The sequence below is a fragment of the Daphnia carinata genome, chromosome 10 (assembly GCF_022539665.2).
Source record: "Daphnia carinata strain CSIRO-1 chromosome 10, CSIRO_AGI_Dcar_HiC_V3, whole genome shotgun sequence".
In the NCBI taxonomy this organism is placed as follows: Eukaryota; Metazoa; Arthropoda; class Branchiopoda; order Diplostraca; family Daphniidae; genus Daphnia; species Daphnia carinata.
Genome location: NC_081340.1, coordinates 1221635 through 1249595, shown reverse-complemented (window position 1 = coordinate 1249595; position 27961 = coordinate 1221635). Strand labels below are relative to the sequence as shown.

Sequence of the window (27961 nt, the reverse complement as noted above, 5' to 3'; positions counted from 1 at the left end):
CCAAGTTAACGTCACAGCTCAGAAAAGCAGTGGAAGACCACAAGATGGGAGCCATCAGATTAAAGAAATTGCAAGTAGCAGCATGGCGCGACGAATTGATTCGTATCTATGACGAAGTAAAATCAATTCACCACCAATATACAGAAAGTATATCCGACCTCACTGAGCAGCAACGTCAAGCATGTGACAAGTGGGAAGTAGACTTCGAAACCGACCACGTTGAAGTTATCAAATTCGCAAATCGCTACGCCACTTCCTCAAGTCAGTCCGCCAGCTCGATTGGGACAGTAGCTTCGGACATCACATGTAGTACCACGCTATCTGAAAAAAGGCGTACCAACTCTAAACCAGCCAGCCTTCTACAACAAGCAACCCAAGGGGAGTTGGAGAAAGAAGCACATATGCTAAAGCTGGAATTGAAGTTGGAAACGGCAAGGGCCCAGATGGAAGCAAATACAACTTCCATCACAGAAACCCTCAACAAGGCGTTAAGGAGTATGAGCGAACAACTTAGTAAGCTCATTGATAGTTCAAGAGTCACGTCCGAAGATATCGCGGCCAACAACACGCTAGTCAGAGAAGCACACCACACGTTGGACGGGTTAGACCAGAAAATTGATGCAGTTAAGGTGGAGTTAAACGCCAAAATCGAAGACCTTCGATCGGAGGTAGACGTCATGAAAGTTCAACCACGACCGATTCAAGATCAACGACCTTCCGAGCGATCAACAGTCCTACCAACTCGTCAAGACATTTCTACCCTGTCACCCCTCCGAACGATGGAAGATGCAGTACGTCATCGCAGAAGATTGGTCGCCGCCGATACATCTCCACGAGACCCGCGGCGAGGTGCGATGGCCACGATGACGTCCCGTTGCGACCCTACGGATCACGACGAAGATGAACACTCCGAACGTTCTCACCCCCACAGTCAAATAAATCGTCCTCACAGCAGCTGTTGCAGCCGACTACAACCTCCCAACTTCAAGATCCAGCCATTTGACGGCAATCCGAAGAACTACGCGCGATTCAAGGCTAAATTCCAGGCCTTGTATGAAGAGTACGAAGATTCTCCGGTAATTCTTTTTATGTTGGAGGAACTGCTAGCCGAAGAGGTACGAAACGAAATCGGCGAATGTCTCCAGGTGGAACGATTTACTCCGTGGTGTGGGAACGTTTAGACGCGGTGTACGGTCGCACGGAAATTATGGATCAGACGTACCTCGACGACCTTCTACAGGTCCCGCCATTGAAGAGCTTAGATGCTGCCAGCCTCAAGACTTTCGCAAACCGTCTTCATGGTGCAGTAGCCACGCTCTCCAAGTCGAAGTATGCCCATGAGCTGCACAGCCGTACAACGTTGATGGCCCTTGAAGCGAAACTTACGCCCTACCTCAAGGATAAGTGGAACGAGAAACGTAAAAAGACAGGAGTAGAACTAAATGTTCTAGACTTAGACGACTGGGTGACGTTAAAATCCATGAGCAAGCAACATGGAAAAAATGTATTCGAGTCTTTACCCACGTCGACATCCAAAGGCGTAAAGTTCGACGAAAGGAAGCCCGTCAAGAGACCCAGCTTCCCACACACGTCGACCATTGGACACGTAACGACGATGGAAGGTTCGAAAGTAACGGCATCAACATCTTCCGCAACCATGCCCCAAAGGAGCCGATCAACATCGGGGAAGATGCCAGCCGAGAAGACGGAAAGATGGAAATGCTTTGTATGTAATGGCAGGAGCCACCATCTCTCAACCTGTAACGTCTTCATGTCTCTCACGCCCACGAAAAGGGCTGAGAAGGTATTCAAGTCCGGAAGATGTTTGTTATGTCTTACGGGAACACACGAACGCAAGGAATGTCCCAGGGACGTCAGTTGTACTATCGCTGATTGTACTGGAAACCGACACCACACCTTGCTTCACGGATCCGAATTCATCCCATTAAGGAGGTTAGCGGATCCTACTGCTCCATCAGCGCCACCTTCGACAGCTTTCCTTGGGACCTTGACCCATCTGGAAACAGTAAAACGACGTGTACGTTTCAAGATCGTACCGGTTCGTGTTGGAGTTGGCAAAACGTGGGTCGACACTTTCGGTTTCCTTGATACTGGAAGCGACACCACGCTGATTCGGAGCGATTTAGTAAGAAAGTTGGGACTCGTTGGGCCATCAAAACGCATCAACGTCGTCTCGTATGACGGAGCCACGTCTAACGTAACGGCTTCCGTAGTAAACTTCACCTTAACGTCTCGTGATGGTAGCAGCCAGTTTGAAGTCAAACACGCTTACGCCGTCGATAATTTGAAGGTGACGCCGAATTCGCCGATCGACCCTCGACAGTTGGAATCATGGAAACACCTACGTGGTATTGACGTCCCAACCGTGCAAGAAGAGGACGTGACCGTGCTGATAGGAATCGACGTCGCAGAGGCACACGATCATGTAGCTTCCATCAAGCCGCCGGCTGGAAGGACTGGGCCCATCGCCTTCAAGACGCCGTTTGGCTGGTGTCTGGGTGGACAAACAGGTCCACCACAAGACGGACGCCCGTTCATCGCTCATCTGGCCTTCGAGGAACGTTCCGAAGACCTTAACGAGCTGGTGAAGAAGTTTTGGCACCTTGAGGCCAACGAAGTAGAAATAGAACCACCTGTTCTATCGGAGGATGACCTACGTGGGAAACGCATCCTCGAATCGTCAGTAAAACGTATTGGCAACCAGTATCAAGTTGGCTTAATGTGGAAAGCCGACGAAGTAAATCTCCCAAACAATCGGGCAGCTGCATTGAAGAGGCTCTACGCTCTTGAACAACGTTTTCATCGGGATGAAGAGTTTGCTCATAAGTACGATGCAGTAGTCCAGGAGTACATCGGGTTAAAACACGCCCGGCTCCTAACGACCCAAGAAGCCCAGACGGAGACAAACAAGACGTGGTACCTGCCACACCACGGGGTCGTGAGCCCTTCCAGCTCATCGACCAAAGTCCGTGTCGTATTCGATGGAGCTGCTGAGTTTGGTGGCACATCGGTAAACCAAAACCTGCTTCGAGGCCCTAACCTACTCGTTAGTCTGCTTGGTGTGCTCATCCGCTTCCGCCGTAACCTTGTACCAGTCGGAGCGGACATTGAGAAAATGTTTCACCAAGTGAAAGTCCCGGAAGCAGACCAGGCAGCCTTCCGATTTCTCTACCGGACGCCTGGCAGTAATTCAGCTCCGTTAACGTACCAGATGACGGTACACGTATTCGGAGCTATCTCATCCCCAACGAGCTGCATCTTTGCCCTCAACAGGACAGCCGACGACTACCGCAGCCAGTTTCCAGACGTAGCCGATAGCGTTCGACGTAATTTCTACGTAGACAATTATCTCGACTCATTCGACTCCGAAGACGAGGTCATCAAACGGTCCCGCCAAATGAAGTCCCTTCTCCAGTTAGGCGGTTTCAATCTGACAAAATGGACGTCGTCATCGCGAATGGTGATAGCTGCGCTACGAGAATTTGGCCTCGCGTCACCAACTCTGGATCTGGATTTGGAGAAACTCCCCGTCGAAAGAACGCTGGGAGTAATGTGGGACAGCGAACGAGATGTGCTGATTTTCAAGATTCGGAAGCCGCCACACAACGTGACACTCACGAAGCGAGCCTTCCTAAGCATCATCTCTAGCGTCTACGACCCGTTGGGGCTGGTTGCACCAGTTATCTTCGTTATGAAGTCTTTACTCCAAGACATCTGGACCAACGAAGAACGGATCGGTTGGGATGACATCATACCGGAAACATTGAGTCAACGTTTCTATTGCTGGTACGATCATCTGGAAAGTTTGGAGTCGATCTCAGTACCGAGATGCTTCCGTTTCAAACGAGGACGTTGGACTCAACAGCACCTCCACGTCTTCACGGATGCAAGCTCCAAAGGATTCGGAGCAGTAGCCTACTTCCGCACTGTATTTGAAGACCACTCCGTCACCGTGTCATTCGTCATGTCAAAAACGCACGTCACTCCGGTAAAAGGTCTCACGATTCCACGCCTGGAGTTACAGGCGGCAGTAGAAGGCCTCAACATTGCTCTCACGATTTGTCGTGAACTAGAAATTGATTTGAGGCAAGTAACCTTCCACACAGACTCGCAAACAGTGCTGCGGTGGATCCACTCGAAGACGTGCCGATTTGAAGTCTTCGTCAACAACCGCATCGGAAAGATACTCCGAAACACGGCTCGTCGACAATGGCGTCATGTTGCCGGAGATTTAAACCCTGCAGACCTTTGTAGCAGGGGTATCGACCCAAGAGACGTCGACGAATTGGCCTATTTCCACCAAGGACCTGCGTTCCTGAACCTAGACCCTTCAGAGTGGTACACTTGGGAAGAGATTACGGAGCCTGAGGAACGAGACGTAAACGTGATTCGCGTCTTGGTAGTCAAAACGGAAGATGAGAACCATGTCATCGACCGAGTCGTAGCACGTTTTTCCAGCCTGGTGAAGATTCAACGGGTGCTAGCCTGGAGTAGAAGATTTACCAACAACGCCAGAGCAAAACTTCGTGATGTAAAACCCATTGTCGGAGAACTGACAGTAGAAGAAATGGTAACATCGCTGACAAAATGCATCGTACGAGCGCAAGAATTGGCCTTTGCTGAGGAAGTATACGCCCTTCGCAAGAATCTGGAATTACCACTCAGATCAAAACTTCGCACCTTCCAGCCTTTCTTGGATGAGGCTGGACAGATGCGAATTGGCGGACGTATACTTCACGCGCCGATCGACTATGCAGCCCAGCACCCCATTCTTCTGCCAGCATCTCAACTCCTAACGAAAAGGATAATTTGGGATTATCACGTTAGAAACATTCACGTCAAGACGGAGAGATTGTTGACGAACCTCCGCTCTCGCTACTGGATACTCTCTGGACGTAAAGTAGTAAAATATGTCCTCAACAACTGCTGGCCCTGCAAGCGCACGTCGGCAAAACCTAGTCCTCCTTTAATGGCTTCATTACCAGTCCATCGTTTGACACCACATCTGGTGGCGTTTACGTACACAGGGATCGATTATTTCGGACCCTTGACCGTAAGAGTTGGTGGTCGGGGAAGAAGACACGAAAAACGTTGGATCAGCCTATTCACGTGCTTTACCACACGAGCAGTTCACCTGGAAATGGCCAACGGGCTCAGTATGGAGGAGTTTTTACTCTGCTTCTCCCGTTTCGTTAGCCTACGGGGAAAACCCAAAGTCGTTTACAGCGACAATGGGACAAACTTTGTCGCTGCCGAGCAAGAGTTACGACAAGCCCTAGAAGAACTTGTTGCCAAGGACGAAGAACTTCAGACGTTAATGGCTTGTCAACAGATTGAGTGGCATTTCTCTCCACCCCATGGGCCTCACTTTGGTGGTGTTTGGGAAAGGATTGTACAATCCTGCAAACGGGCAATGAAGACAAGCATCGGAAATTGCCTAGTCACGGATCAAGTGCTACGAACTGTAATTGCTGAAGTGGCAGCTTTATTAAATGCCCGTCCGTTAACTCATCTTAGTATGGACCCAGAAGACCCGGATCCGTTAACGCCAAACCACTTTCTACACGGTGGAGCTCGGCCATACGTGCCCCTGCAATTGGCCGACGTGGAAGACCTGAACGTAACCAACAAGCAGTTCCAGCAAAGTCAAGCCATCCTTCAGCACTTTTGGAACAGATGGCTACGTGAATACGTTCCCCACTTAACCGAGAGAAGAAAGTGGCAAGAAAATAGGCCTAACGTCACCGTGGGCGATCTCGTGCTTGTAATCGAACCAAATACTTTGCGTGGGCAGTGGCCGATGGGTAAAGTGTTGGAAGTTATCCCCAGTGCAACGGATAATGTTGTTCGAGTGGTAAAAGTAAAACTTACCAATCATCCGAAACCATGTATTCGGCCGGTGGCCAAATTATGTATCATGGTACCAGTCAAAAAACAACAAATTTACGCAAAAGAAGAAAAAATGGAACCTTCAACAGCGTAAATTCAATTCCAGTATTGTAAAGTGTAAATACTGATTGTAATGGAGCTACAATTAGTAGCTCCCCTTGTAAAAGTAAATCGTAATGTAAAAACACAAATGTAAGCAACGTAGGAAAATCGCAACTTAAACTCTGGTGGAAGAGTCAACAAGTACCTTTGCCCTCAACGCCACCTATATTCAAGTTCAAATATAGGGCAAAGGGCGAAAGTCAGTTCGCTTGCTGTTTAGTAACACTGAAAAATTGGAAACTTTTTAACCTATTACGTTAGCAGACGGCATTCAGTCGACCCAACTTCATTTAAGTACAACGCGTGCGAACCCTACGTCAAACGTTTGACATGGCAGAACATCCACCTCCATCAGCCGCATCCGTGAAAGACAAACTAAAAGTGAGTAGGGAACGTGAGCAAGAATGTGTGTCCAACATCAACGAGGCAATGGAAGACTTGGAAAAGGGAAAAAGGGAACTCGTGAAAAAGGTTTATGCGTACCAAAGTGCGATTCTTCGCATCGACAAAGAGCTCAGCCAGATGCAGCAAAACCTCGTCGACGTCCACGTGCACTTCAAGACGGAAAGAGAGACCCTGCTGAGCAAGTACGTCGGGTCCCTCCTGCGTAAGGATCGGGAAAAGGCGACCGAGGCTTCGGTAACCATGCCGGCCACCATTCCAGAACGTCCTACGTAAATCGTCCCGTCGAAAACTCCCAACATCTGGTGCTTTTTAAAATCGCACGTCTCGGGGCTGACGCCATGCAAGAAAAAGATTGCTGAGTGTGAGGAGTTCATGCTCCTCACCAACCAAGATCGGCTGGAAATCTTATTCCAACAACGTCGGTGCTTCGGCTGCTTCGTGCCGACGTCCGTGGCTGGGCACACGAGACTCCTGGATTGCTCACACCCTCGTCAGTGCGGACTATGTCACACCAGCGACCATCATCAAATCCTCTGCGGCACGAAGAAGACGTATAAAGATCTTCCCAGCCATTAGAAATGCCTTGTTTGTACGTGGGAAGTCGGTATTTATGTCTATTCTTTGCACCTGTTAGAACGGTGGGTCCCGCTGTCACCTACGGTGCTGCCAGCGGCACGGGCCTACACATGTATTGTGTGCCTTTTTTGTTTTCTTTTTTAACCCTTTCTACGGGAAAGGGTAGTATCGTTTTTGTAACCACCCAGACAAGTCGTCTCGTTCTTTTGTCTCGCTCCTTTTTTTTGTCTAGTTTGTTTCAAAGTCCCGAATCCGTTTTGTTCTCTTTCCTTTGTTGTACTCTCTAATCAAGCGTTTTCTAGTTCAGAAATAAAGCCCTTTTCCTTTGTTAAAACATCATCGTCATCTTTATTCACCTTCATCTAACATCCATCATCTGTCTCTGTTACAGCTCTTGCACGAGAGTCTGTAACATGGACTTTAAAAACAGGAACGGTCAGGGCAATTTCAGTATCTATTTGTGCTACCTTAAATTAATTATTACCGTCTTATAATTGTACGGGGAACAGAGGAAACTTGCTGTAGTTGATTGTTGAAACTTTCACGTTTAAATTGAAAATTGGAATCAATGAAATAATATTTCCAAAGGCAAAGCCAGTTTGAATGAGCATACAAAGCAAAGTCAGTGGGAATACAAAAGAAAGTTCAAAAAAAAACCGTTACTATTGCGCAACATTCATTCCATTACGCCATCTAGGTGAAAGTTTCTAAGGTAAAGAATAGCAGTAGCCCATTAAAAACTTAAAATCGTCTACTATGGCCGGTAGCCGGTGAAATAGGACTGAAACGAAATAGGACTGGAGAAATAGGACTGGGAGAAATAGGACTGACTTTTAAAAACATCTAGGACAGTCCCATTTCTCCTCGGCATCAGTCCTATTTCTCGTGAGAAACAGTCTTATTTCATTTACCTTGTTCCAAGGGGAACGATGAGCCTCCATGCGCAAGAGCGCCGCATTATATCCATTTCCTTTTTTAAAAAACCGATGGTGTTAACTCATCAGATAAATGGTTCACAAAACTTTTGTTTCTTATCCTATTTTAATTTAAATTACAGGAGAACATGAACTATATTGTATTTAATAGAGTTCATTTAACAAAATACTATTAGACATACTACAGAAATATTTATTACTCATATTGCACTTTATGTGGTCATAACCAACTTTTCCAATTGAACTAATGTTCTACTATTTCATACATCTATCGTTATATACAGCTCTTACATATTCTGATTTTGCTCTAAATAGTATTTTATTAAATGAACTCTATTTGATTCAAAATAATTCACGTTCCCCAGCAATTCAAATTAAAATAGGATAAGAGATAAAAAATTTGTGAACCATTTAAATAATGAGTAAACGCCATCGGTTTTTTAAAAAGAGAAATGGATATAAGCCGGCGCTCTTACGCAATACAATGCCCACCAGATTGGAGGCTCATCGTTCCTCTTGGAACAAGGTACATGAAATAGGACTATTTCTAAGGAAAAATAGGACTGATGCCGAGGAGAAATAGGAATGTCCTAAAAGATTTTAAAAGTCAGTCCTGTTTCTCCCAGTCCTATTTCTCCGGTAGAAATAGGACTGGAAATTTTCAGTCCTATTTCTCCAGTCCTATTTCGTTTCAGTCCTATTTCACCGCCAATCCTATGACCAGCGGTAAGCCTACTTATTTCTTAAAAATTAACGTTAATTAACTTATTAATAATTTTAACGTTTTAGAATTAGAAATTATTATGGTAATAGAAGAGGACGTTGAGCTCTCCATGTCTCAACATATAATTGTAACAGAAGAGGAAACAATAGAGAAGAACAAAAAAGAAAAAAAATGGAAAAAAAAAAAAAAACTGCAAGAACTACAACAAAAATTCAATGCACTAAAGAAGAATGCTTTTCTAGCCAAAGTTGCAGTTAATTTGTAAGTATTGTATTCCATATTATATATCCATATATTATTATGTATATTAGAAATGGTATCGTGTAGACAAAATTTTTGAAAGCGCAGTCTTTCCTAAAATTTTTTACAGTTTGCCATTCAGTATTGATGTAAGGCAGATGGAGAAAATTTTAAAAAAATTTCCTTTCTATTTTACTTTTATCAATAACATGAATGAAACCTGTTAAAAATTTTACAAAAGTTTGCACTTTGAGAAATTTGAACTAACCGTTTCCATGGCATAACAATTGTTGCTTTAACTAAATGGATACTTACATTTCTGCAGTTCAGTTGTTTTAATTTACAATTAATGTCTTTATCTTTATAGGGCGGAGAGAAATCATCTAACTGCGCACAACTTGATGGTCGACGCAAGAAAAGCCCTTGCAAAAGCCAAGAAGGAAATGGCTCAAAATAAATAATAATTTGTAATAACACAAAAATTTAATGTAATAACCACCATAAACAATAAACCAGTAATCAAAATTAAAATTCATATATTTATTATTCACATTATATCACACTACAATAAGGTTCATATGTAGGCGGGTAATATTTTAAGTTTCGGCAACACGCGTAGCTGGGAAATCACACAAACCAATTTTCCTACAATATCCGCACCCCGCAGTTTACTTTTCCAAATCCCCATCCACCAATTCACTGTAGCAGACGGCGGTTTTGGCGCCAGCCAATCACTGTAGCAGACGACGGTTTTGACGCCAGCCAATCAAAACAAAAGCACAATGTGACAGACACAGGCTCCTCCTCCAATTTCCTTGTTTTTTTATAGAGTATAGACTAGTACCTTTGGGCCCGTCCAGGGCCGGGGATTAGGTGGCGCTAGCCTATCCTTAAGCTATTATCAGAAAATTGATCCACGTAATTCCTTCGCCCATCTACTCTTAATTCGTTTTACAAATCAAAAATACCCCTTTCTTGCCCGTCGACCCATTTGCTGTTTCTGCCCGTCCATCCCCTCACTTTCTCTGCCCGTCAAGAAAACCGCTGAAGTTGCCCGTCGACCCCCTTTCTGCACGTCAAGCCACTCTTTGCCCGTCATACCACTATTTGCCCGTCGACCCCCTCTCTGCCCGTCAACCCACACTCTGCCCGTCAACTCACATTGTACCCGCAAAATTGCCTGCTGGGGGACATCTACCTTTTTTTTGCATTTGCCCACCCTTTCGTCACAGTCGCCGCCCGTCAAAACGCCCGCTATTGTTGTCCGTCCACTCACTTTTTGCTTCTGCCCGCTAAGAAGCCCGCTGTTATTGCCCGTCGACCCTCTCTCTGGCCACTGGCCCACTCGCTGTCCGTCGGCCCACTTGCTGCCCGTTGACCCATTCACTGCCCGTCAGCCCATTTCTGTCCGTCGCCCCCCTCGCTGCCAATCGACCCCCTCTCTGCCCGCCGACTTGCTGCCTGTCGACCCATTCGCTGCCCGTCGGCCCCTTCTCTGCTCGTCGACCCACTCGTTGCCCGTCGACCCAATCGCTGCCCGTCGACCCACTCGTTGCCTGTCGACCCACTCGCTGCCCGTCGACTCACTTGCTGCCCGTCGGCCCACTCGCAGCTTGCCAAAACGACCGATATAGTTGCCCATTAACCTTTTCATTTGCTTTTTCCCATCTTTCCCTCACAGTCTCAGCTAGGAAAACGGCCGCTGTAGTTGCCCGTCAACCCCCTTTGCCCACCAAAAAAAAGCTGTAGTTGCCCGTCCACCCACTTTTTCCCACTGCCCATCTTTTCTTGAATAGTCTCTGCCCGTAAACCCCCTTTGCCCACCAAAAAAAACGCTGTAGTTGCCCATCTTCCACCGTACAGTCTCTGCCCGTCGGCTTACCTACTGTAGCGTCCACCCGTTTTAAGCAAAGCCCGTAGACTGAAAAATTGCCCAAATCCGTAATTCCAACCGTACAGTATGTTCCAAAAAAAATCCGACTACCCCCCTTAAAAAAGAATGCCCCCTATTAACGTATAGCTAAGTTATTTACTAGTTTAGGGGGGTTATGTTAGAATATGGGAAAATGCGGAAAAAAATGCAGTAGACGTTACCATAGAAACGAGACATAATTAGCTAGTGTCTTGAATCGCTAAGAGGTGAGACAAATTGCCATTAGGCAAAACCAAAAATTTTTACAACTCTACTACAAAATGTATTTGCACTAGGCTACGGGAGACAGACATTGGGATGGGAAGTCTCGTTTCCATGGTAACAAATTTAACGAATCATGGCATACACGCCTTTTTAAAAATATTTGGTCTTATGCGTTAAATGATCAAAATTTAATTCTTTTTATTTTTTTTATTTATTAGTATAAAAACGGGGGTTCGACTATAAAACTGATACAGTTCATATAAATGTTTCGCGAAAATAGCGCAAACAATGAATTTTCGGGAAAAATGATTTATTGAGTACACGGCTAGGCCGAACGATACCACAGACCTTCTTTCCACAACTGTTAATGAACTGATGAATAACTAATGAACTGTGTCAGTTCAGTAGTTCAATCCCCGTTTTTATACTAATTTAACGCATAAGAACAAAGATTTTGAAAAAGGCGCGTATGCTATGATTCATTAAATTAGTTACCATGGAGACGAGACTTCCCATTCCGAAGTCTGTCTCTCGTAGCCTAATACAAATACAATTTGTAGTAGATTTGTAAAAATTTTTGTCTTTGCCTAACGGCAATTTGCCTTACCCCTTAGCGATGTAAGGACGCGAGCTAATTCATGTCTGGTTTCCATAGAAACGTCTAGTATAGTTTTTTCCGCGTTTTCCCATATACTAGCATAACCCACATAAAGTACTAAGTAACTTAACTAAGTGTTGATAGGGGGCATTTTTTTTTAAGGGGGTAGTCGGATTCTTTTGGAACATACTGTAGTTTAGTTTTCCAAATCCCCATCCCACCAATTCACTCTAGCAGACGACAGTTTGCACCAGCCAATCACAACAAAAGCACAATGTGACGGACACAGGCTCCTCCTCTTTTCCTTGTTTTTTTATAGAGTATAGATTACGTTCCTAGTGTGTCACGTTGTTTTAAACCTTTCACATGCACCTAATCAACAAAACATAGTGATGACATCAAAAGCCCTATTAAATGACAAAACTCATTCATTCTTTCATTCTGGACACGTTGATATTTTTTTATGTACATTGTAGACATTGGCAAGGGCGGAGAGTTCTCGCTGCGAGCCCTGTTCGATCAGAACAATCTTGGCGTTGAACCAGAAGAACAATGCTTAGATGTGCCATAGGAACCAGTCGCTCAGAAAGCACACAGAATAACCTTTAAAAGGGAAGAACCAAGCCAGGTGGAGCAACAAAGCTACTGGAAAAATGCAGGAATGTGGACAGAACCACTGTTTTTTCCACTGGAGATACACGCTTCAAAGGTAAAAAGAAAGTTTTATTAAACCTTTTTTGAAATACATATGTAATCATGAGATAAAACATTTACTTTTCACCTTATGTAATGCTTTTTCACAGAGGCTGTAGATTTTATTCATCAACCAGCAAAGGAGGAACCCTACCGCGATAGAAACAAATGGTATGAACAGCGAGAAATATTGAAACAATATTATCGAAACAAAATGCGCCGGAACTCACTATGGTTGGCGGGAACTAATCAGCGAACACAGAAGAAACGGCCGTTGATAGATGCGTCAGACGAGTCATCGTTTCAATATTTTGGCCAGCAGGACAAAATCGAACGTCAAAAGAAAAAGAAGCCCCACAGGACTTTTTTCAAATGAATTTACCATATTTTAAGGAAGGTTCAATAAAAATTTCTGTTTTTTTTTGCATTCTTTTTTCTGCAAATACTTTAAAAGGACTCCTCTTCCGTGTAACCTGTTACTTGATTAACTTTTTCGTCGAATTTCAACTCTCTCCACTGTAGATACTGGAAGATGGATTGTAACTAAACTCAGCAAAAAAAAAAAAATATTGTGCTCTATGTGATAGGAAGGTTATTCATTATTTTTCTTTCCAGTCACTTGACATACTTCATGTCTTTGGCATGTCCGTAATTAAGAATGTAGGGGCTTATCTAACTGAGGGAAATATCTGTTAAAACTGTCCGCTTCCACTTAGGTTTATCTCTACGTAGTAATAAAAGCAAGCTAGGTTAACGTTAGTAAAGATATATAATCTATATTGAACACATAAATTTTTTAACTAAGGCGTGGGGCCATCAACAATTAATCACTTTTTAATGTAGTATTTGGTAGGCACGACAGGCATTTTCGTTACTTGAGCGTCAATCATTTTTTTGCGAATTTCAAACTGCACTTCGGTTCCGTTTTTTATAAAGGGGGATCAACGTAGCCCATAGACACGTTTAATCCCGGCAAGCTAGGTGACGGACATCCTGAGGTGATTTCTCCTATCAGTTCACCGTCTTTTGAATGAATAGGGGTGTGTCCTCGAGCTGGTGGTCCACGAGACACAAAACCCATTCGGCGCCGGCCGGTAGTGGATTTAAGTTCTGCAAATTAGGTAATCAGTAGTTACAATTTTGTTTGGGTGCATTAATGGCTGCTTAAATCACAGAAGCAGACTGCAGACCTTTGAGAATGTTGGTTGCTCCGGGAAAATCTGCAGCCAATCTTCGGCGTTTAGCGACAGCCAAGCCAAGGATGCTTCAATTGGATCAATTTTCTCGTCCATGTCACTTCCGTAAAGACATAGGCCAGCTTCGAGCCTTAAAGAATCCCGAGCACCTAGTCCAGCTAACTTTAAAGTTCCTTTTGAGGAATCCAAGAGCTTTTCAACAATATCTGCCGCAGCATCAGGTGGAACAGACACTTCTACGCCATCTTCTCCAATGTAACCACAGCGAGTAATTCGACAATTGGGGACCCCGCAAACAGTAGCAACAGATGTTGTCATAAAGTATAGCTGTTCAAGAAGAATATCAACATGAGGTTGCAGTATAGACATCATCAAGGGGCCCTGTACAGCCAGCAATCCTCTTCCTTCCAAAATTTCTATATCAACATCAAGACCATCCTTCTTTGCTTGTGCTAATTTTGAGTTAAGAAGTGACAAATCTTTGTCCCTGCAGCCAGCATTGGAAACTACATACAAGTAACCTAGCGAGGTTTTATTAACAATAAAATCATCAACAATTCCTCCATCGTCTGTGGTGAAAACAGATAAAGTCCCATGGCTGCTTGGAAGACTCTGAATGTCACCTACCATTAGGCCTTCAAGGAATTTAACATTGTCTTTCCTAGAAGAAAATATGGATTGTGACAATCACCGAGGTACTAGCTGTGTGTATGGTTACCCGTGAATGTTGGTTTGTAGCATGTGAGACACATCAAACAAACTGCAATGTGAACGAGTATGTTTGTGAGATGCAGCGATTCCTTCAGATGCATACTGCACAGGCATCAAGTACCCAGCGAAATCAACCATTTTCCCATGATGTTTAACGTTCAAATCATTAAGACACGTTTTCTTTGGGGCACTTTTATCGCTGGAAAATGTACGACTTATCAAAGGAATAAATTTTGATGCATTACGATACTGTCGGGCAATATTCAACATTGTTTTAGTCGGATGTTTAACAATACCTAACTGGCCTAAACTATCGGAAAGATTAGAATGTTCTGTTACACAATTTTTTTCGGCTTATCAATAGCGTTAAACTTTTTTGTAAACGCGTGAATCCTAGTCAGACTGAGTATATGAAGTCCTAATATCACAAAACAATGCAACAGCTGATATCTGTTGACAGCAGCTTAAAATGCGACTGATAGAAGCAATACCGGGCGATTCAAATCCGTTGCCAGCTCAAAAAAGTCCAAAACAAAAACCTGTTACCTGTTGTGACTGGAAAGCGATGAAGACACGACTTGCGTGAAACCCCTATACAATATATATATATATATATAAATAATAACTAATCCAATAAAATGTGCAATGAAATTTCGAGAAGGTAGTGGTTGGCGTGAAATTTGTTCCGCACTCATCGAACGCCATTGGATGCCTCCATTCGTCGCTCGTCGTTTGTTTCTGAGAAACACAGCCGAAACGCAAACGCAAACGTCCAAGTGTTTCGAGAACCGCGCCTCGTACTGTACATAGATTACCCGCTAGGGTAACTAAACTTAAATTTTAATTTTAATTTCAACTTAAATTTTAATATCATAAATACTTCATTCTTTTCTAAATTCGAAGCGTTTGTCATGTTTTTTCTCTTCTGTCGATAATAGTCCTGGTGTAAGTTTTAAAATGTACTGTTTCCCCAAAATTGTATTTGAAAAAATTTTTATCTTATCGGAAGTTTCCGTACTCGAGGGATGGGCAAAAATACCAACGGAAGCATTAGGAGTAGGCTCCGTTTCTTGATGCTTTTCAAAAATAATTCTACAAAATGACTACTACATCCTCTAAGGAAGATTTTTTTTTTTTTACATGTGAAAGGCGGATGATTTATGAATAAAGATGATGTCGTTCGTCAGGATACATTTTGAATGCAAGACTAAAGTATGTTTCGGGAGTTTCTGCATTTTTTTCCCAATGCGAGGTTGCTATCTTGCATTGTGCATTAAGTGCAAAAAGATGTGATGTTCAGATGAAATGTAAAGCGTCAATTTCATTGGAATAATCCATTATAACTCAATAATCATTATAACCTGCCTAAATTGGTTCGTCGCAATCGGCGTTGCATTCCCGATAATAGGCTCCGATCAAAATCGAAATGGAAGGGAAAAAATTTGACGACCCGAACCCCGAAATGCATCTCCCGATCAGTAAAATTGTCCCGAATGGTTCAGAGTCATAGAAGATAACAAGTTCAAAAGATATTCGGATTAAAAACAAAAACAATTAGACAAATCACGGCTAAGTGTTGTCTGGAACTGGCCATGGTCGTGCTTCTTTTTGCCCGTAGGTCGAGCCCAAAGCCGACGAAAAAAGTCAGGACATTGCATTCGAATCCGTTCGAATGCAATGTGTTACCAACTGGGTTCAAGTGAACTGCGCAACGCAAAAATGTCTACGTAAATAACCTCGTTTGGTTCCTCGCTTTTGTTCTAAAATTATGGTGGACTGAGACTGAGACCAAACAGCATTAAGTTTTTCGTAACACTTAAATGGTCTTGGAACGAGTTAAAAAAATATTTAGATTAACCAAAATTAAGCGCCGCCGTGAACTACCCTTTAGGCATGCCCGTGCACCTATTTGGCCAAGCTGACGCAAAAAGCCAGGACATTGCATTGCATTGAGCACTAAGTACGGTCACAGTATTGGAGGAATGACCGTGTGCTTGGTTCGTGATTTGGATTCACAAGTGATAGGCTGCATGGCCCATGTTGCCGCCTATCACTCGAACCACTGTACCAACCTGACTTTTTCTTACATCTAACTTACATCTAACTTATATCTAACTTACATCTACAAACAGAAGTTGTTTCATCAAGTCTTTTATACTGTTCAACCATCGCTGACAAAAGGCTGCTGCACGTTATGGCGTCTTTTGAGCTTAAATGTTAAATTTCGCCAATACGGTGAACTATTTGACGATTATAAAAAATGAGCTGTATTCGCGACTTGCTGTGTCCTATTATTATACGGAACCTAATTTATGCTAGAAAACTTTTAATACGCAAAAAATGCTACAATAGAAACTGAAACAGGTGCAATCACACTGTAAAACTTTTGGTACTACCAATCGGCTACCATTTTAGTTGATATACTTACCTTTACGATGGTATATGGTTTGGTAGATATTTTATGTGGTAGCTCGTATACCAACGTGGTAGAACATATCTACCATATACCTACCACTAGTGTCGTAGATGTAAGTCTACCACATTTGGCACTAACCGCCGGGGGGGGGGGAGTGTTGTATTTTACGGTTGGTAGGGCATCTATCCTTTGTTTTAACATTGATGTATATCTACACCCCCGCATTTTTTTGGCGACTAGTGTGCTTCTTTTGTTTTAAGTTTGATGTGTATCTACGCCCCCACGCCATTTTTTGCGGCCAGTACACGTTTAATCTTTCATCTCGACGTATGGACCAAACACTTCGGCTGAATTTTGCAACGCATAATTTGAGGTGAGTTTGTTCCATAATTTTTAAATTGTATTTGAAGTAATTTCAGTGTGGTGTGATTGTGCAGTTTTAGGGAGAAATTAGTAGGGAATGTCAGAAAACATTCAAACGCTCAGCAAGGCTGCACTAAGTGACCATTTACTGAGTAAAGGATACAATGAAGAATTTGTGTATCAGCTATTTGGTAAGTATTACAATTGTTGTATTGTATGATTTAAGTGTCTATTAATTTCTTTTCTGTATTAGATAATGGCATTGATGGTGAAGCTCTCCTAGAGATGACTGAGGATGACATCGAGAGAATGAATGTGTTGAGCTTTGGACAAAAACTGAAGCTTAGGAAACTGGTTAAATCCTTGAAGTTTCCGCAACTCTCTTCACAGTTTCTAGCTTCTTCACAAAACCATCCTTCCCTATTGGCTACTCCTTCTCCACAGTTTATGGATAGCACTTCATCGCAGCCACTTTTTGAAGAGCTTGGGAGGTCTTCCTCATACACTGTGCAGGCTACTCCTCTGACAACACCATAACCACCATTTGAAACACCTGTAGCTAGCCTTGCCAACGCCTCAAAACAGGGATCTTCTGCATCGTTTTCCCCACTTAACATTAGTCAGGTGAAGTATTGGTGATAGAATTTTAGTTACATAACATCTTATAAACTTCTTCTAATATTCTAGGTAAACTACAATGTTCACGAAAGGCTAAGTGCAACGGAAGATGGTAGGAGACTGCTGGAAACGTATTCGGGGAAGAAGAAAGTGGTCATGTCTCTCGAGGAAAAGAGCCTTTTGGTAAGAATTTGCACTGACAGTCTTTGTAAAGACGTTGGTCATTTAAATCCAACGTCTGATCAAAAACAAAAACTGTCGGTTGCCATCGTCCGCCTCTTCCCCAGCCTGAAGAGCAATCAAGAAAACCATCCGGAATGGCTAAATTTACACAATAACCGAAGTTCGGGCTTCATCGACGTCCGTTTGAAAACAATGCGGTCGAAAAGAAGACGCAGCAACCACTCAAGCCCCGAAGCATTCAAAAAAAGTAAAAAGGCAAAAGAAGAGGAAAGTTTTGAAAAAGAGGACGCGAAATTTGGCGTACAAAAAGCACGAAAGCTATTCGTACAAACATTTTGTTAATAACCTATCTTAATTTACTGTTTGTTTCAGGTAATCTGGCTCCGCGATCATTGTTCTATTCCATCGAACACAAAACAAATTCTGGAGTACATGGAATTCACCTTTAAGTACCGCGATTTTCAAGGCAAACGGAAAGTACTGAAGTCTGCTACTGACTACCTCATCGCCTACCCACGCTTTGTCGACTTCTAGAAGGGCCAACTCGTAAATTAACATAAAATATGTTATAATATATGCTCTAATTATATTTCTATCCTAGATTGTCAACGACTTTAGGCTTCGTTATCCTTCTTCCGAAAGTTTCGACGTGAACTTCAGTCAGATATATCTACCCAAAATCATGAAAATTGGAGCTCTCAAGGAGAAACAGCTGTCCATCAAGCCTAATCCAAAAAACAACGCAATAGGTAATTTTTGCACATTTCAAATTGTATGGGCGTTAGTACATATTTTGATTTTCAGGGATAATTGCCGGGCTGTACTACCTCATCAAACTTACCCCTGACGTTGGTAAAGTTAAAAATACCCCAATTGAAGACATTCTGGAAACTTTCATCGTGTATCTCAAGGTAATTAGAAACTACACCATCGCATTGCGCTTAATCTTAATATCAGTTTGTTTTTTGCAGGAAAATGCTTCCCTGGACGAGTTCATCAAAAAGAAGCCAAAGCATCTTTCCCAGCCATTTATCATCTGCCGCGGCTCCGCTGAAAGCGTTATGGACTACACTGTGGTTCTTGACTTCACGCTTGTTCCTGTTGGAAGTGACCTGTCCCATGCTTTTCAAGTGCTCTACGCGTCGTTCCACGCATTTAACTTGGAGTATCCTAAATTTCTGAGGCAGTTCTACAAATTTTTTGATATGTTTGTATTCAAGATCCCAAACATTGTTTTCCCTTCTGTTTCAACCTTACAAACTGATCTTTGCAATTATGTTGTGGACAAATCTTCATCTGACATTTCAGATTGAACTGGAACCTAATATTCCCTCCAATCAAGAATATTTGTATTTTCTTGTGATGTGTTTTGGATATAAGCCGTATCCAAGGAAATAAACGGTGGAATTTGAAATTTGTTTCATTATTTATATGAATGCCTGTGTATAAACAGGCAAATAACTTAATAAAACTGGGATTTCTATTTGGTTTGATTGATACATCTACCACATATCTAGTAGATCCCACTAAAAGCGTGGTAGCTGCTTCTGGTTGGTAGCTACATGGTAGACAATGGAAATCTGGCAGATACTTCTACTTTTCTGGTTGCCTAGTGGTAGCGGTTTCCATTTATCTACCATTTAGCAGGTATTTGGTAGCACAAAAAGATTTACAGTGTATATTTTAATTCAAACACACTTCTAGACCGAATGAAAAATTAAATTTTCACCTGGAATTACCATTCCTGGTTAGAAACCCACTCCTTCGCCTGAACTTATTTAAAGTAGCAATGGAGCAATATCTTTTTCTGCTATATGCTCCAGAGGAAATGGTCTAAATTCTTACAAACAAACCGCTCTAATAAACCCAGTATTTTGCTACGGTGTTGGCGGATTTGGGGAAGAATATTACATTTTGTTGGTGTAAAACAGGAAAATGTAATATTGTAATAAAAATAATGGTAATAAATAAAATGTAATATAGACCATCAAAGTCGTTAATCATTTCGCACCGTTCACTTCCCTTATACGACCATTCGCGAAAGAACAAACTACGGGGGAACGTTGCGCGTCTTTTGCGCTACTCGCAGTTGTACCTCAGTCAGGAAATATTTCGTTTTGTATAGCCAAAATTTAACGTCCATTACTAGCGACGTATACGATCAGTCGTAACCAACATGGTTTTCAAATCCCACTCCTATTATCTTATTTTGTCACGTACGCCTGTTTGTTTTTTTCTGGGGCCAGACGATAATCAGTTTGAAGACTTTATTGGAATTTTGGCCGATGAAAAGGTGCGGCAAATTGTGATCAGGATCAGGCTAACTCTCGGCTTGAATCCAGTTTATGCCTTGAGCAAAAAAAAATTTCGGACTATATGTGTCGTTAAAAAAAATAAGAAAAGACGAGGCCATGTTTTTCCCCTGTTTTGAATTTTTGAAGAAGCGCACGCATTTGTTTTTTTTTTTGCCTATTGGAGATAATGTGGAAAAAAAAATGAAAACGGGGTTTAGTAGCTGCGTTCAACACAAGCGCATATGTTGACAAAACAAATATTTTTTTTTTCTTCCAACTCGCCAAGATTGAAACCATTTTTTTTTTCCTTCGCTGTGTCTAAGAGAAAGAACAGGCCCGTCATCAGCAGGTCGATGGCATAGGCGTTCGCATTACAGCCGAAGAAGAAGAAAAAAAGGGATAATTTTGGAACTTTGCGTTAGGGCAAAGACGGATATATGTGGCCTTTTGCATTCAATCTGCATCAGAGTTCAAGGCTAAGGTATCTAGGGAAGTAAGAAGTAAGTACCTAAGGAAAGAAAGAAAAAATCCATTATGGTTGTCTAAGTGGCTAAGAGATGCGCACTTTTATTAATTTTGAAGAGGAGGTAGTTTATGGCAGCAGTGACGCCAAAACTATACGCAATCCTTTTTTTTCCAAGCCCAAACCAATCGTGCATATAAAGCTCAATCAAAATCAAATTGTTTAGCGTGAGGTTCAACAATTCTTCGATTCTGCCTTGTTAGTCGTTGCTCAATAAATTAGTGTAAGCGCTGACCTTGGTTGCCAATACTTTCTGCGCGTTGTCTCAAATTGTAAAGTCTTAGTTTTCAATTTTTTTATGCTGGTGAATGCAGATTTCTAAAAAAAATTGTAGTCGTTATAAGGTAAATTTAATTATGAGGCACAAAATGTAAACAAAGTTAAATCGCATTGCAAAAGAAAAACGAATGAAAGCGTTTTGATAAACTCCTGAATGAACGGCTATGGTAAGAGCATAGGAAACAGACCCCTCACGCTAAACTTGTGCAAGATGACCTGATAAGGCTGTCCCTCCACGCCAAAGGTATTTGGGCTTTGAATAATTTGGCGTTTCATCGTTCCACGTGTAAGTATTAATCGCAGCCGTAGCTTTGACCGTCCATAAAGAGAAAATATGGAGATGGTAACATCTAGTTAATTCTGTCGGGAACATATCTAATCTAAATAGCAATAAGTGAAACGGCCAGTCAAAAATGACAAAAGAGGAATGCGAGCAATGTCTGTTCGGCTTATTTTTAGCTCCACCTATCTAACTTGAACTTTGTGCCAAACCATGTTGGTGTTTGCCAACCATGGAATGGCCAAGCGGCCGCGACGGGGACGATTGGCATCGAACCTACCACACCTTAACAGACCACATATTATGATCCAGCCTGATAGATTTATCCATTTTCTCCAGCCTTTCGCCTACTTCTAGTGAAGTAACCATTTTTCGCTAGACCATACATTGCTGACACTCCTCAAAGTATGTCTGTCCCCATCAAGTCTTATATACCCATGTTATTTCCATCGGAATCACGTTGATGCCAGCCCGAACTAAAGATGCTTATTTTCGTGGAATACAGATAATTAAACGGAAAAGCAAAAAATGAACTTTGTCGCAATTTCTTTCTCCTTTCAGAAAAGCATAATCAATTAACAATAATAAAAAAGGCGTGATTGAAAAGCTAAAAATTAAAAAAAACACTGTGTTGGGAGATACGGGCTACGGACTGCATACGTCAGCACTATTTCCCACCTGACAACATTGTGAGGATTGTGTCTGTATATTGGCATCACTTTTGCGCCATAATTTTACTTGGCATCAACTTAATAGAATTTTAAAAATTTATTTATCGCTTTACGTTGTAACTATATTACACAGCGGTGGTGATTATTAATCATTATTTGATAGTACAAGTACAGTTGAAAAAATGGATAACTTAACCTTTGAAAATTGTGCGGAATAGTCATGAATGATTGGAAATCAACTATAACGCCATATATGCAACTGGAAAACCTGGAGCCTTGCCAAAATTTCATTTGAAAAAAATGGTATACAGCGGGATTTGTTTTTAAACTATTAGAAGAATAGAGGTCCAACTATATATATATATTTTTTAGGTGGGCGTATTCGCCCTTGCAAGGCGCGCTAATCGACACACAAAAAAAAAAAATGAGAGGAAGAGGTTGATAAAACTTGACGCCACGGCGTTTTGTCAAAGGCAAAGTCGGACATCACCGACTGAAACAAACGCCCATTACAATCTTGTCGCTAGTCGCGTTGACTATTAAGGGTGTTATTTATTGCTGGCCAAGTTTATTTTGAAAAAGTGTTGTTCGTATTCTTACAAAGACAAAGTGAACGGTAGTTTGTGCCAAAAAAAAAAATTTCTTTCATTTTGTAGTTGTCAATATCACTTTTATATTTTTTTTTCAATTAAGCAATCGGTAGCCCATCAAATTTCCTTTCATAACAGTGAGCTATGTTAGTGGGCGAATTAAAGGCAAATTAAAAAATAAGTAGCAGAATTACAGTGAGCGATGCTAGTGGGCGAATTAAAGGCAAATTAAAAGAAAAGTAGCAAAATTACAGTGGGCGTTTCAAGTGAGCGATTCAATAGTGGACAAAATAAAAAGGCAGGGAGAAACTAGTGTTCAAAATGACAGACGAATGGGATACCTGTATGTAACTGAATGTAACTGAATGTACGCACGCCTTTTTGTCTTCTATTGCAAATTTCATGTATGCGGAAATTCTTTTTTGTTCAGATATTTTCGCGCCTTTGTCTCGAAAATTCAAGTGATATTTATAATTCATATCTGGTATTAACCCCATTTCATGTTCTACAATTAAAACCTATCGCATTCTATCTATTATCATCGAACATAAAAACATTTGCGACGACAGTTTCAATGTACTTTAAGTAAAAATTTATTCGAATAGCAGTGACTCCAGTCAACCCATTCAGTTGCCAGAGACGCTTTCCATGCAGTCATTGAAGCACTGCTGTAAGCAGACGATGAAACTCAGTTACTGTAGTTCTCTTTCGTTTCTTCGTCTACGTTTTTTTTTCTCCGGAAAAAAACAGGGTGAAAAACGCGAATATCGTTTAAATGGCAGCTAAAATGAATTTGTGAGCCGCTGGGTTAATAACCTGTAGAGATATGCCTTCAGAAATGGAATATGCAGATTGTCTTGTCTTGCAGACGCTAGACTTCTAAAAACAATTGCGCCATAAAGTGGATCAAAAACCTAAAACAGTAATATCTAGCTTGCAAAGCTTGTGGCCTTAATTTAGCTGTGAAAATTTTTGAAGCACACTCAAATTTTCAATGGTTGATGCAGGGAGAATTACCACAATTCCAAATACTGTTCGGACCATTGTGTATTCGTCAAACACTAAAGGGCAGCATGGAAGACGAGACGGGGAGCAGATGAGAGACACTAGAGCGCAAAATAACCAAGTCAATTGAAACGGGGAGGAGTTAGGTATGGTAAGGATGATAAACTAAGCAATTTTGTGTGTACATACTGTACATATTTACATGTAATTACATATGCCTAGAATTTGACTGTGTGTTTACATAATTTTAAAGAAGTAAGCATTACATTTCCATCTTCTGAGCCATGTTTCCAATGTTTTTGTAATTCTGATCATTCTGTAATAAAAAACTAGTGCCTCTGCAAATATACTAGAATTCTACTATACCAATTCTCGATAGGCTGACAGGTTGTGGTTAGAGAATGGCCTCATGATTCTTGGATTGAAAGCAGAAACAAAGCCAGGTCACTTGAAACAAGTAAACGAATATATAATCAGATATTTACAAAAACAAATGTAAAATGATACGTACGATGCAATGGCAGTACATTCTCTGAGGCTGTGCCAAAAGTGGTTATCCTGGAACATGGTAGAAAAAACGTGAAATATTTATCCTACCTTCGATTGCTGGATTACTCTAATGTTCCTGAAATTAAAGCTGTGAATTCGTAAAAAAGAAATATGATGTTTGAGTTCCTCTGAGTTTTCACGCCATACTAATAGAAGCACGTCTAGAAGAATATTTCCTATCTCTGAATGTGTCTCCTTTTTGCTAACAATCACGTGATTCCGGAAAAACGACATCGCGCTGCTGTTTTTGAATGAAACGGTTACTACTCTCGCGTTCGCCCCGCTTCCGGTGGACGACGGGATCCCGACGGAACCCCCGACGGAACCACCGACGGAACCCACAACGGAACCCACAACTACCAAAAAACCAACTACTACCAAAAAACCAACAACCACCAAAAAACCGACGACCACCAAAAAACCGACAACTAAGAAACCGACTACGAAAAAGCCGACAACCAAAAAACCAACGACGAAACCAACAACAACAAAGCCAAAAACTACCAAGAAACCAACAGTGAAGACAACAACAAAACCTAAGACCACCAAGAAACTAGCCAGGAGAGCTTTCCCAGGCTACGCCAACGCGGCGGCCGTCGTTGCTGGATGGGGATCAACCACTCCGAGTTAAACAATTCCTGTTCCTTTTGATAAGTTACTGGAAAATCTATTTGCCATTGCCTTGTCCTAACGAACGATTTCTTCTTTCCTTGGCTCAATAGGCAAAATCGGGGGGTCAAACATATTGCTGAAGGCCGACGTTACTGATCTGGATAACACAGTTTGCAAAAGTCAATACGGAGGTTTCAATGCCACCATTTGCTTGTGTGCCAGCGGAGACGGAATAGATACCTGCCAGGTTATTCTCTTGATTAAAATATAAATTCCCGTTGCATTTCATGTACAGACAATGGTTTCAAATGTCAATTTGAAATCTAAGGGTGACAGTGGCGGTCCTATGGCAGAGGTTGTGCTGATCCCCAACTATGCCGTTGTTTATACACGAGTCAGCACTTACGTTGGCTGGATTGCAAAACACGAAGCGAAACAGTTTGGCTCAATGTCCTAAATATTTTCGTTGGCGTTTGCCAATAAAATTTTCTAAGGCACGACTTTCAGCGTTTCCATTGAACTTGTTTGGAAAATCCGCTTTTGATTTTCGTTTTTGTTTTTCGAGTAGCCTCACTACCGTGTTTTGTTTCTCTACGCTAAAACGTCGAAAAATAATGGAGTACTTTTAAATAGTGCTGCCTTTGTTTACGCATTTTTTTTCCAACCATGACTCGTGGGCGAATTTGGGGATTTCAGGTTTCACAATGCAAGCCCATCGGCAGTTTATACTGCCGTACCCAAATAGGATGCATATTTCATCAGCTGGTATCTGTATCTACTGTACGTAATAAACCCGCAATCAGCCCAAACATCGTATCAAAGATTGTTGAAATTTATTTGCACGCTTTTTACAATGACAGTGCCAGAATGTCCCTGCGTGAAAATGCTTGTAATGGCCCTCCAAAGTGTTCGGCATCGATGGACACATGATGTGCAAAAGAACTGACCTTGCCGCTGCAGCTCGGTTATGCAACCCTTGTAGACAAATATATGCACGTTTGCTATAGTTGATGATGAGACATCGCTTTGCCATCATTCAATTCAAGGATACGGTTATTAATTATAGTTGTGATTGCAGCATGATTGCAACATGCCCATTGATTGCACTCGGGCAAGAACTCGTTCCACAGATGTTTTTCTTATTCATACAGTACCTATATGAATAAGTTCCATTTACCTTGTTTTCCATTTCAGATACAAATTACCTGTCGTGACCGGAAAGTGATGAAGACACGACTTACGTGAACCCCCGATACAGTATAACTAAGCCAATAAAATATGCAATGAAATTTCGAGAAGGTAGTGGTTGGGTGGAACTTGTCCCGTACTCCTCGAATACCATTGGATGCCTCCATTCGTCGCTCGTCGTTTGTTTCTGAGAAACACAGCCGAAACGCGAACGCATATGTCCAAGTGTTTCGAAAACCGCGCCTCGTACACAGAAAATTACCCGTTCTCTTTCCGCCCTCACTCCCGTCTTATCAAAGTCCTAAATCTAAAACTCTACTGAAAATGTAACCAAACTTCCAACCATTGCACTTAGGTAGCTTCTGCATACTGTCTGACATCTACGTCAGCGAAAGTGGCCAAACTGACAGGAGGGAGACACATGTGCGTTCTTCCAATTTACTGGTTTCACACACTTTGTTTTGTTCTTCACGCGTATGTTTGCGTGTTACGAGAATGTCTAATAGAATTTCAGCACATGTACAGTACACGTGCGCGATTCGCAACATTTTTTTTTTTTTTATGTTTTGTTTGTATTTTATATGAAGTAGAAACATTTAAAAAAGCTCAAACTTATTTTGTTTGTTCGAAATCCTAGTTTTTTGGAACCCACAATAATTTTCGTTGGACTATAGGGACTGGTTTGCCAACCGTATAGCTTACATCGTCGGTGGAACTCCCGCTGACGCCGGTGAATTCCCTCACGTGGTAAGCTAATAGCCTGCAATGCAACTGTATTATTTTGATGGCAATTTTTTATTTTAATCAGTTAAATGTTAATATTTTTTTTTCCATACGGTTCACCGTCATGTAATTTTAAAATTTATTTATGTATTTGTTTCGTTGCCAAGCCAGTCTGGATTTGAATGGAGATGTATGCGGTGGAACTTTGGTTGGAGAAAAACATATCCTGACAGCGGCTCATTGTCTGTATGGGTAAACTGATGAAAACCCTTTACAATGCATATTGAGGAAATATTCCAGCAATAACTTCAATTTCTAATGCATGCTTGTTGTTTTTTTTTTTGTTTTGTTTTTTTCGAACTACTGGTTCCCCTTCGCGTGGATCCACTTTGATTTTAGTTTAGCCTATGCTACCGGCTTTGTTGTGTATCTTAACACGTTGTCAATTTCTGGTGGAGGGGAGGGCTCCGTTAGCAGACAAGTATCGTCAGTTGTGATGCACGAAGTTTACGACGATGCGACTCAGGTAAGCGTTTCCAAAGAAAACTGATTCCTACTTGAAACATTTATTTGCGATCATTTAAAGCTAAATGCCAAAATAGAAATGCGACGTTCAATTTCCTTCGGCAAGTTTGAGTGTTTAGCATAGTATTAGAAGCACGCTTACAAGTTTGCCATAAAAAAAATGGACATATTTCCACTATATTATCCAATTCGAAATGTTTAACGATTAATTTGATTCTTCTGTCTGCGAAACATACTTTCGACTCCCAGGTGATCTACTCATCATTTTTTGTTTAATGGACTATCGTGTTCATTAAATTTCCCGTTAATTTGCAGATGAATGACGTCACATTACTGGTGTTGAGGTGAACCAGTGACAGAAATCCAATTTGTCACTCTTCCAACGGACGACGGGGAGCCTATTACGGACTCCCCTACGGTTGCACCAACGGAACCGCCGACAGAACCACCGACGGAACCCACAACTACCAAAAAACCCACTACTACCAAAAAACCGTCAACGATAAAAAAACCAACGACCACTAAAAAATCTACAACGACCAAAAAACCGACGACTATCCAGTAACTACCAAAAAACCGACCACCAAAACTAGTACGTATAGTCTTTCAAGTACTTAGTAGTCTTTCAAATACCAATAGCTGAATTCATATAGTGTCTTCCAGTTCCAACCTACAATCATGGGTAACGTACACACTTCAACTTGTTTAATGATTTTAGTTAATGTGATGATGCAATTTTTGATTAAATTTATGTTTGAACGAGGTGAAATGATTCTTTATTGTCGTTTTAAGTATTTCAATGTCATGATGGAATTATGAAAATTAACATTTGTTTTTTTTTCGTCAAATTATGATGGCATTATGCTGCTACTAGCTGTCGTCTTCTGATGACTAGATCGACCTTAAGTGTGCCGA

At 41.7% G+C, this 27961-nt stretch overlaps 2 protein-coding genes across 2 annotated transcripts in view; one reads left to right on the top strand and one right to left on the bottom strand.

Annotated features, from left to right (window-relative positions):
- The window catches only part of LOC130702208 (larval cuticle protein 2-like), a 90188-nt gene that overhangs the window by 44240 nt on the left and 17987 nt on the right, over nucleotides 1-27961 (top strand). The window lies entirely within an intron of this gene.
- On the bottom strand, nucleotides 13081-14716 carry LOC130702304 (aminomethyltransferase, mitochondrial-like). The gene is given in 5 exon segments (XM_057523977.2): nucleotides 13081-13260; nucleotides 13263-13430; nucleotides 13511-13570; nucleotides 13573-14177; nucleotides 14235-14716. Coding segments are annotated over 5 exon segments (1209 nt in total). The 5' UTR covers nucleotides 14498-14716; the 3' UTR covers nucleotides 13081-13147.